Source organism: Nicotiana attenuata, unplaced genomic scaffold (assembly GCF_001879085.1).
Source record: "Nicotiana attenuata strain UT unplaced genomic scaffold, NIATTr2, whole genome shotgun sequence".
In the NCBI taxonomy this organism is placed as follows: Eukaryota; Viridiplantae; Streptophyta; class Magnoliopsida; order Solanales; family Solanaceae; genus Nicotiana; species Nicotiana attenuata.
The window spans coordinates 6,765-18,911 of NW_017672610.1; the positions used below are offsets into that span (position 1 = coordinate 6,765).

General features: G+C 35.9%; 1 protein-coding gene across 1 annotated transcript; it reads left to right on the forward strand.

Annotated features, from left to right (window-relative positions):
* The first annotated feature begins 6,001 nt into the window (after positions 1-6,001).
* Positions 6,002-11,801, forward strand: LOC109213853 (transcription factor PIF3-like). The gene is made up of 6 exons (XM_019377690.1): positions 6,002-6,337; positions 8,269-8,334; positions 8,479-8,544; positions 9,468-9,734; positions 10,544-10,623; positions 11,003-11,801. The coding sequence occupies exons 1-6, from the start codon at positions 6,167-6,169 to the stop codon at positions 11,055-11,057; spliced, it is 705 nt and encodes a 234-aa protein (XP_019233235.1). The 5' UTR covers positions 6,002-6,166; the 3' UTR covers positions 11,058-11,801.
* The last annotated feature ends 346 nt before the right edge of the window (positions 11,802-12,147 follow it).

A 12,147-nucleotide genomic window follows, 5' to 3' on the forward strand; every position in this document is an offset into this window, starting at 1 on the left:
AGCTGACTTGGCCCAACGACGGACACTTGTTGACGGGTCTCTTGAGGGTAAAGTCAGATATATATATATATATATATATATAAAAGTAAAAAAAACTTGTAGAGGACTCTTCCTGATGACGGACTATGTGGACAGTACTCTTGAGGGAAGTAGTCCATGTAGAATTTTATTTTATTTTATTTTCTTCTCTTAGGTAGTGTAGTACCTCCCCCTTGGTTTTTCTTTTGACCACGGTTCTTTCCCAAGGGTTTTTCTTGAACCGGGTTAGGTAGATTTTGCTTTTATAGTTTTAGGATTAAATGGGTGAAGGTCAGAATGTAACCCCAAATGTGCACACATAGTACACACCTGAGATAACTAAAAACGAACTGAGGGTTGCGCCGTCTAAGCTTGTTTGTGAACTCATAATATATGCCTTAATTTTGCACATCTTTAGCTTTGCATGAACACTCGTATGATTGTGTTGATGAACTGATTTCGGAATGAGTTACATGCTAAGTGTGTGTGAGTTGTTACTTGCATCCTATGCTTGCATATGATACCTAGAACTTGCCCTGTGTGTTTGCAAAGCGAAATAGAAGTCGTTTGGTTTTAGAGATGATTGAGGCATTTCGTTTATGCAACCCCTTTATACTTTGAGAATCCACCTGTGCATATTACCATAGTTAACCCCTTTGAGCCTGAAGCCTGTTCTTTGATAACCCTATAATGATCTAAATCACTGTGTTTGAATAAGCTTAATTGTTTGAACCTTTACCTCCTAGAAGCACTTGAATCACTAAAGAATATACAAAAGTCAAAGTGTGGGGTGGGAGAGAGTTAGTGAAGAAAAAAGGGAATCAAGAATGAAGGTTTTGATTGGTGAACTGGCATTGTACAATAAATCTCTGGAGAAAAAAAAGAAGAAGAAGCCAGTTGTACCTAAAGAAAAGTGGGGGTCACAAGTGAAAGAAAATGTGGAATAATGATTGGGTTGAACAGAAAGGTGAAATAAAAGGAAGTGTGTATTAAAAGTGCTTAGGGAGGTTAGTCACTATATCCAAATATATCCTACCCGTCCCTTAGCCTACATTACAACCTATAAAGACCTCTTGTTCTTTGACTGAATGGCTCGATTAGTAGAGTATTACACTAGGGGCGAGCTTATGGTGTGTCTGTGTGGCATGTGAATGCTTTTTGCTGAGAGTGAGTGAATTCTTTCTATATATGGTTCCTTATTGTTGAATTTTATGTGTGTGGAACTTCTCTCAGATTTTGTTTATGTGAGGGCATGTGACTCGGGAAGAAAAAGTGAGTCTTCACTTTTGTTAGAGTAATTAGAGTGAGCACAAGTGTGTCTTGGCATGAGAGTCTGCATTTGAGGTATGATTGTGCACGGCTTAGGTCGATCATTAATAATAGCAGGTGTGACATAAATTGGGGCAATGCATTGAGCAGTTAGGCCTAGAAGTGTGGTTTAGTTGCTCGAGGACGAACAAAGGTTTAAGTGTGGGGTGTTGATAATAGGTGAATTTGACTATAATCACACCTTAAATGATCACCTTCTTGTGTAGTTTTAATGCTAAAAGTGATAACAAAATGCNGATGAGAAACACCCCCACCAATCCTGCCGATGGAGATTTGCCACCCAAAGCAGCATTCAAAGCTTCTAGCATCAGAGTGGGCCGGGGTACACGCACCACAATTGAGATAGATGATGAGGATGATGATCCGGTTCCTTTTGCACCGTCCAGGAGGTCTGTTGACAGTGTCGCGCCCTCTCGGCGCCCCCATTCTGGAGCAGGCCTATCACCCTCACAGTCCTCCCAGCCTATGCTGCGCTCCTTTGAGGAAGAGGTCGCGGATCTCCGCACCACGGTGGATGGCTTACACACGCGGATGGACGCCATGTCGAAGAGGCAGTCTAGATCTGAGAGCCGGTTTATGGCCTGGTTACGTGCATTGGGGAGAGCTTGCCATGTAGACCCCAGCACCGTCTCCGACTCTGATTGAGTCTCAGGGAAGTCTTCTAACCCTTCTGCTCTTTACTTTCTTGATATGACATGGGGACATGCCATGATTTTAAGTGTGGGGTGGGAGACTTGCTCTAACTGTGTATTGTAATGTATATAGATGTTGTTGGTTGTAACATTAGAGTGATGTGTTGTATATATTTGAGTGTGTTTATATTAGGAGTAGCTGACTTGGCCCAACAACGGACACTTGTCGACGGGTCTCTTGAGGGTCAAAGTCGGAATTAATGTAAACTGAAAACGAGTTAAAGGACTCTTCCTGAGGACGGACCACTTGGGCAGTACTCTTGAGGGAAGTAGTCCATGTAGTTTATTATTTTTTTAGGTAGTGTAGTAATTCTCCCTTGGTTTTTCTTTTGACCACGGTTCTTTTTCAAGGGCTTTTCTTGAACCGGGTTAGGTAGATTTTTCTTTTGTAGTTAGGACCAAGATAGGTGAAGGCTAGAATGCAACCCTAGATGTACACACCTGAGAATAACAAAAACGAACTGAGGGTGCGCCGTCTAAGCTTGTTTGTGAACTCATAATATATGCCTTAATTTTGCACATCTTGTCTTGCATGAACACTCGTATGATTGTGTTGATGAACTGATTCGGAATGAGTTACATGCTAAGTGTGTGTGAGTTGTTACTTGCATCCTATGCTTGCATATGATACCTAGAACTTGCCCTGTGTGTTTGCAAAGCGAAATAGAAGTCGTTTGATTCTAGAGATGATTGAGGCATTTCTTTGTGCAACCCTTTATACTTGAGAATCCACCTGTGCATATTACCATAGTTAACCCCTTTGAGCTTGAAGTCTGTTCTTTGATAACCCTATAATGATCTAAATCGATGTGTTTGAATAAGCTTAATTGTTTGAACCTTTACCTCCTAGAAGCACTTGAATCACTAATGAATATACAAAAGTCAAAGTGTGGGGTGAGAGAGAGTTAGTGAAAAAAAAGAGGGGGAATCAAGAATGAAGGTTTTGATTGGTGAACTGGCAGTGTACAATAAATCTCTGGAAAAAAAAAGAAAAAAAAAAGAAGAAGCCAGTTGTACCTAAAGAAAAGTGGGGGTCACAAGTGAAACAAAATGTGGAATGATGATTGGGTTGAACATAATGGTGAAACAAAAGGAAGTGTGTATTAAAAGTGCTTAGGGAGGTTAGTCACTATATCCAAATATATCCTACCCGTCCCTTAGCCCACATTACAACCTATAAAGACCTCTTGATCTTTGACTGAATGGCTCGATTAGTAGAGTATTACACTAGGGGCAAGCTTATGGTGTGTCTGTGTGGCATGTGAATGCTCGCTGAGAGTGAGTGAATTCTTTCTATATATGGTTCCTTGTTGTTGAATTTTATGTGTGTGGAACTTCTCTCAGATTTTGTTTATGTGAGGGCATGTGACTCGGGAAGAAAAAGTGAGTCTTCACTTTTGTTAGAGTAATTAGAGTGAGCACAAGTGTGTCTTGGCATGAGAGTCTGCATTTGAGGTATGATTGTGCACGGCTTAGGTCGATCATTAATAATAGCAGGTGTGACATAAATTGGGGCAATGCATTGAGCAGTTAGGCCTAGAAGTGTGGTTTAGTTGCTCGAGGACGAGCAAAGGTTTAAGTGTGGGGTGTTGATAATAGGTGAATTTGACTATAATCACACCTTAAATAATCACCTTCTTGTGTAGTTTTAAGCTAAAAGTGATAACAAAATGCTCTTATTAGTGCTTTTCATGATTTGCAGGTGATATATGTATAAGGAAGGCTAAGGAGCAGTTTTGGAGTCAAAATTAGAGAAAAGAGGCCAAATGTGTAAATTCCCGATGAAGCTACGCCCTGCCAGCCCTTAGGATTCAGAAAAATGGTTTGGCCGCAAATCTACCGCGACCGCGGCAGAACCGCGATGGAAGGAAGCTTCAGAACTTTAGAGATTCAGAGAGGGTGATTGGCCGCGGTTCTACCGCGACCGCGGCAGGCGCAGAAAAGTTCAGGGGTCAAAGTGTCAAATACGGGATTTTTAGACCTAAACCCTATTTAAAACATTAGATTTCGCCCAAGAGGAGGGGATATTGATTTTTAAGGTTTCTTAGCAAGGAAAATCATTGTGAGAGAATACTCCAAACATCTTTCTTATTTACTTTTGATTTTTATGATGAATTCTATCTTAGTTTATTTTCTCATAGCCATGAGTAGCTAAATTCCTTGTCTAAGGTTTTGATGGAACCTATTGGGTGATGAACTTCTTTTTTATGTGAATACAAATTGTTAGTTTAATCTCTATTTGTTCAACTTCGTGTTTGTTGTAGTTAATTGACAGGATCCTCAATTAGTTGTGCCTATCTAGTGTGCATAACTTGGAAAAGAGTGCATATTTAGGGTATTGTTGAACAACACCACTCCTAGATTATTAGAGGAATCTATAATTGCGGGTTTAAAGGCGGGATTAGGAATAACGAAGCCTTGGGTGTAATCTAAAGTGAATCGTGCTAAATAAAGTAAGCTAGTGTATCTCGGGAGAGAGCAATAGTAAATTACTGTGATTACTCGGGAGAGATTTACGGTAAGATTAGCGTTCATGATTGATAGAGATGTGTTGGTAAATTTGTATGAGCATAAACAGAAGGGATTCCATCAATAGGGGAAATCATTGCCTTAGCTTTTTATCATAATTGTTTACAACCTTATTAGTTTAGTTTACAGCTATTTAGTTACTTGCAAGAGTAGTTGTTAAAGAACATTCAACTGAGATTTGAATATTTGGGAAGCTGGTTCTGAAGAATTAGTGGGTCTGAAGATAGTGGTTGATAGGTTAACTCTCTGTGGATTCGACCCTGGGCGTAATACTCGGGTTATATTTGCAACGTCCGCAGAGTCCTTTTTATAAGGCATAGTTGGGCGTGATCAGTTATAATCAAATTTTATTGTCTTTGCTTGTATTTAAAATCAAATTATAGAATAAAAGAGAAAAATACGGTAATACACTTACCTTAAATCCAAAATTTAATCATGAAGGAAGTTCATGGAACAATTGACAATCATTATGCTCAATCCCAAAGTTTCTACTCAATTGGTTAGAGTCCCGTGCTGATAACGTGTTATGAAACAATAAAAGAAGAAGAAGAGTATTACAGAGAAAAGTAGAGATAGAGAATTCTTATTGATTTGGGATGAATTACAATGGAATAGAACCCTCTATTTTTAGGGAGAGGGTGACTTAGCCACCAAGCAATGAACCCTAGAATTTCTCTAAATATAGACATTCACCATAAATACAATTCTATTTATAATATTTTAATAATTTTAGATATTTTTGAAGTTTATTATAATTATTTTTTATTTTTTGAGATGCAATTTAATCTTGACGATTTGATCAACCCATTTAATCTTTATTGAAACATTACTAACCCCAGATAAAATTTAGTTTTGAATTTTTTTCCCACACGACTGTCAAAATAACTCACGGTGTACAATTGCCTCCCAAAGTAACAATCATGTGGGAATTTCTATTTACAAAGATGATAAACAAATCAACTATAGCGTTTTACGATCTAATTAGCTTGAAGCGTGCTTACGGAGTCCTTAAAAGAAAATATCTTACAATGTTAGAGTTGTAAATAAAATTTGTTCAAATTGAAATAAGAAGAACTAGATAGTAAGTTAGTAACTAACTACAAAAAAACAACATAAAATATAAAATTATGTGATTATCAAATGGTGACAAGGTAGCAATAGATGGTTGAATTTTTTTTAATTATTTAACAATAAATATAATAAATATTTAAATTACATATAAAAAGAGTAGTTTTTGGGACCGCTAATCTTACGGTGGTCTCTTATTTTGGGGAGTAGGGACTGGGGAGATATTGTATTGAATAGCAGTGGAGATTTTACTGCTTGATCTGATCCCAACCCTTCGGGAGGAAGCAATGTCAGGGGATAAGACTATTCATGTAGGTATATGGCAAGAATACCTGTGCAAAACTACAAAAAGAAAATAGAAAGTAGAACTTAAAGCACACAGATTTCCTTTTTGCTTAAGCATTTCAGCTGCTTCAATTAGTTTAGTATTTTATAAAGTCGGCGTTTCAATTATTATTATTTATATATTAGATAGTAAAGAAGTAGCTATATATCATCTTCACAGGTAGTAGGAAAGTAGCAAAAATATAATGGAGTTCAATAAAGAAAATGACGTTGAAAAGCAACAAGACTTGTCTCAAGATGAAGGTGAAGATGAAATCAATTTAGCAACGGAGAATGGTAACTATACGGATGAAATGCTTAACTATTATCATTCCTTACACAATGTGAGAGAATCCAATAGCAGGAATACCACAAGAGTAAGTAGCACCTAATATTATTTTCTCTATATTTATAACCGCCGATATTGTACCTTTTTCCGTCATATCCAACGACTGATAATTAATATTATCAGAATTGAAAGAAAATATTGCATACAAAGGGCTCGAGTGTTATTTATTTATATATTTGTTTTTATATTGTTGTCATGTGTCTACTGCAATGTAATTCAGATAATTAATGCAAGTTCTTTTGGTGCACATAACATCTGAGCGAGGGTAAGAAGGGATTTTTAAAAAGGGCCCCCTAAAGTTGACACAAACTTTCATTTTGATACCTCAATTAATTCTTGTTCCTATTAGAGACTCTTAACACCCAAAGATATGTAATTCTTAAACGCAAAACGCTACTAAAACACACTGATATGCCACAAGAGTGATTCTCACTTTTGTTTAGGGGATAGCTAAAAAAAGAATTTCTCTCTAACACCATCTTCTTTTGTTGTTACTCTCGCTATTTAGTGCTCTACTTATTCTTTTCTCCCTTTTTTTTTTTCTTCTCATCTTTTCTGAGTCTAGGTTTATTAAAAAGCTCTCTACTTTAAGGTTTGCATATACGCTAGGCAAAGTTGCGTTGGGTTAAGGATGGTCAATTATATATTGTTCACCTTTGTTGCAAAATTATATTGTGTATATAGGTAAATTACGTAATATATATTGAGTATCCTTTGTCAGAATTTTTTTTCACTATTTCCAAGTTTGAACCCCGGAAAATTCCTAGCTTCGCTATTGACCCGTGGAAATATAATGGGTTTGTTGTTGTAGTACCATTTTGTTGTTCAGTTTCTCCTACCATACTCTCATGTCACCATTCTCTACACACAAAACAGAGCAACACGAACTGCCGCAGCATCATCGCGGGGCTTGGTGTCGCTCATTCCACATAGCCCGTAAAAACCTAATTCTGGTTCCAACTCCAACTTATGGCGTTATGCCCCAAAAAACCTAATTCAGAATTATGATCATCACTGTTTTCGCCCCTTTCACAGATGAGTTCTATAGTTGAAATTTTGAAGAGGATGGTGGGGTTTCAACTGGTAACAGTGACAAGCTAATATTTCACCTCTCTTTGCTTTCGTAATTCATTGCACCAAAAATAGTAAAACAATAATCTTTGTACAATTATAGATTCTTGCTAGAAATAGTCTAAAGATCACAAAAAAAAAAAAAAAGAGTTGGTTGATCTTACCTCATATGACGTATCTACTTTTATTATTCTTGTTCTTGAGAAAACAAAAGAAGGTTAGAGGGGGCCGATATAATCTTTAGAGAAATTGGGGATTATTTACTATGTTGATTGACTTGCTTAACTATTTGTATTTATTTATCATTGTCTATGGCTCTATGCTATGGTCGTCCTACAAATTAGCTAATTCTCGTACCTATAACTGACATTAGTTAGAGTTCTTTGATTCTAGTTACCGCACCAAAATGCAATTGCAACTTCTCCTAAAATAGTATTGCCGTGATAAATATATATAATTCATTAATTCTGAATCTAAAGTTCTTAACAGTGGAACCTTTTGCAAACCTTGATATCTCCATTTTCCACGTGACATTTAGCTTCCGTTTGGCCATAGATTTTGGTTTTATTTTTTAAAAAAAATTCTGAAAACATTGTTTGTTTATGGAATATGATCATGTTTTGAGGAAAAAAGAATTTCAAGTTCCCAAAATTTTAGTAAAATGTGTTGGGTCGATTTTGGGCAGGTCAAAACGGGTTGAGTCAAGATGGTGCCTACACCACTGATTGATAATGCACTACAATCACCCATTTAAACTTTATCACTCATTTGCTACTCTAGTTGCTACTAAGTGGCAAACTAGTCATGTCTGCGAGGACATTTGTGATAAATCAAACCTAAACCGAATTTGTGTCCATAACTTTTGAAATTTCGTATTTTGCATAGCAGTGGCGCAGAGAACGAGTCGATAAAAGAATTAAAGCATTGCGAGAACTGATTCCTGGCTGTGACAAGGTAATTAATTATTATTAGATCTTTTAGCATACTCTGTTGTTTTAAACTTAAGTAGAATTGCTCCCTCTATTTAAATTTGTAATATACTGTTTAAGAGATATTGTCTTAAATGATAATACACTCAAGTGTATTTATTCTTTACAGGTTGACCAAGCGTCCATACTAGATGATGCCATTAAGTACATTCAAGCTCTACAGCAACTTCATCAAGTAACTCTCTCATCTCACTTTATTCTAATTAAATTATTAGAAGTAGCTTGAATTTTCCAATCGTATGATCCTCCCGCTCGATCTTGACAATGGTTAGGACTAGATATACGATGACTAGCACCATTTGTCATGGTTCATGTTTCTGATAGCATTATTAGCACTTGGTCGTAAATTATCGTCTCAAAGATTTATATATATATATATCAGGTTTAACCAGTTATACATCAGGTTAGTATTAACAATCACGTACAATTATAGATTAATTTGACTTGATGGTATAAAAACCTTTTACAATGTCAATATACAGAACGTATAGCTTGTTTTCTCCAACGCAAAACGTCAAATTTGAAGTGTTTGGCCAAGCTTTTAGGAAGAAAAAAAAAAGTGCTTTTGAGTAGCGCAGAAGCAGTTTTGAAGCAGCAGAAAAGATAGCTTTTCCCCAAAAACACTTTTGAGAGAAATATAATTTGAAGCACTTTTTAAAAGTTTGATCAAATATATACTGATTGATATTAACCAAAAAGATACCCTCCTCAAAAGGGCTTGAAATCAAAGACCCAGTCAGGGATAGAGTTGAGAATGACATTAAAATTGAACAACTGTGTAGGAGTACTAATAAGTTTTGTAAGGGTATAGTTTATTTAATTGAGTGAAATTAGGAAATCCTCAAGCTCTTCTAGATACGTTTTCTCAGGATTTTTGCTTTCATTAGAGTGGTATCAGAGCTCTATTCTGAAGATTACATATAGAATAGTTCCTCTTACGTTCAAAGATACTTTTCAAATTAATTAGTCAAAAATACTTTGTAAAATAAATTGATTTTAGAAGCTTGGCCAAACATGCGATTAAACTCACCATCTCACTTGTTAAACTTCATTATCAAGCGTATGTAGTGACAGTTATTTGCACTTGGGGAACAACAGATAACATCAATGAGGATGGGCTTAATGCCCCAAGAAGCATATATGAGTCAAGCTGGGATGATGCAAATGCCTCGAATGGAGCCAACAAATGGAATTATGGCTAATCAAACTGTAATTCCTCCATTTGCCCTGCCTACCTCTAATTCATCATTACAAATGGTGCCTCAGTTTCAAGCCCCAGTCTGTCCTCAGTTTTTGCAATCAACAGCTTGTACCATGCCCTTATCACCTTCATTTTTCACTACACCATCCCGCACCATGACTCAGGTTCGTCAATTTCTCATAAGCATACGATTCTAATCCATGTTATGTTCATATATGTACTTCAATATGTATCTTATTTGTTTCACTAGTCTTTAAAATAAGGTTAATACAATCCTATGTAAATTAGAGCATGTGATTATATTATATTTCTGAAGCTAGGGCGTATCGATTGTATTCTTCGTTCGTGCAAGTAATACAAATAAGGAGAAATACAGAAATACAAATAAATAAAATGCTCTTGTTGAGAGTCTTACTCAAGACTTCTGTTAATTACGTGAGTCGTCTAACCAACTAAGCTACAAGCATCAGGCCTACTCTCTTGTTTCATTAAGTGAGCCGTCTAACCAACTAAGCTACAAGCATCCTACTCTCTTGTTTCAGTTCAAAACAATTAATTTTTTGTTTAATGAATTTGCTATAAAATTCAAATATAGTTACGTCTAGTAAATTTTCTAAAAATATAGCTACGAATGGTAAATAAGTATAAATGTTCGACGTGTCGCATAATTTTTCCCTTTTAATACTTTTAACTTTTATCTCTCTTTTTCTGGAGCCCCTTAGCTGAAATCCTGTCTCCGCCACTGTTCTCAATTGACACAATGGAGAAGTTATGGAGTGTTCATTTTCTCAAGAATCTTTCACAGGAAGAAGAGAGTTAATTTTCTTCTCAAGAAGAAGAGGGTTTATCTTCCATAGTTGATTAATTTAATTTACATAAGAAGAAAATCCCATATTAACATTTTGAGAGAAGAATGAATTCGTTCTTTTTTTCTTTTTCTTATTAACCTCTTATTGATTGTTGAAATTTCTAGGGATGTACAGCTAGCAATCCGAGGGGTGAGCTTCTACGAGAATACGAGGAAGCCATTGATTATAATAATTCTGGCCAAGGGTTGTTCTTTTCTTTTCCAATGCTCCAAATAAATTACGATATTGTTATACTTACACTACCCTTTTCTGCCTCAATTAACATTAGGGGTGTACAAAGAACATCGATAAACCGTACCAACCCAATAATCCGAGTCAAACCGGAAAAAAAACCTGATTATAGTTTGATTTGAAAACATTCATATCAAAAGTTTTCTTTGCTCTTAAATTTTATACAAGTTACTCTCCTAAATCTGCTTCCGCCGCTACCTAATCCATCTATACTCTTACTAAGCTTAATAGTAAAATCTTTTGCGAAGAAGATGCCATAGTTTTCTGTTTTTGATTTTTAAAAAGATTTTTATATATTGTTGACTAACAGATAGTAGTATTGTTCATTGCAGGGTACAAGGCGAAAGCTCAAATTCTGCCTTTGATTCGACAACAGAAAAGTCATAAGATTTTTGTCACTGCTCGTCAAGTTGTCACCACATAAAAGTTTTGTGTGGTAAGGACTTAGTGACCTCATAGGAATAAATATGCCTTATCCTTTTATTGGAAGAGAAATTTTGCACTTTTATAAATTGAGGTTTCCTTCTCACGCAGCAGCAATAACAACAAAAAAACCTTTCACATTAGTGACAGATCATATGTAGGTTAATTGACCAAACTATAATAAAATATTAAGTCTAGTTTAGTATTTTTTTCTTTTATATTCTAATTTATCGTCCATCAAAATTTACATTGTAAGCTTTCGCATGCACTATACTATTTCGATCCCAATATTGTGACAGTATTTCCAAGTTTTGTGGGCAAATGGCTCATTTGGCCAAGTGTCCTTGCAAGAAGAAAGAGTGGCAATGGGAAGAAGATGTCTGGCAAAATGCATGATATTAGTTTGACAACAAAGCGACAAACCAAGAAGATGTCTGGCCACTTATCATGTGAAGGCTTCACCATAAAAAGGTTACAATTTTGACTTCAGCAGACAATCCAAGAGAGTTTCCTTCCATATATTTTCTCCTCACGCCTGGCTTTTTCTCTGTCTCCATTTTTTTTATAGCTTCTTTTCTTTATTTTTTTTTTTCCAAACTTGCTGGATTTATAATTTAGATTTTGTTGATTCTTGTATTCTCTAAAAATTGAGGCAGTCTTGTATAATCTTGGGGGAGATATTTTAAACAGTTGAAATAATTCTTAACAGGGTCCAACACGACTCAAGTTATTTTTAGGATAGTGCCCAACACGAATCAAGTCATTTGTATATACACTTATAAATAATATTGCAGTGTTAATTTTTATTTCCCCGTATTTATTTCCTACAACCTAAGAAACTAACGCAAATAGTACTACTACATAAGTTGATGCTACCAATTTTTATGTTGTCCCTGTTGCTCTAATTCCAGTTGTCCTACCAGATAATCACGGTGCTCCTATTCCAGTTGCCCTGCCAGATATTCATCGTGTTGCAAATACGTTGTTGCTGTAGACATGTAAAATTTATTCGATTCATATTAAATAAATAATTGAGAAACTTACACAAATGTCC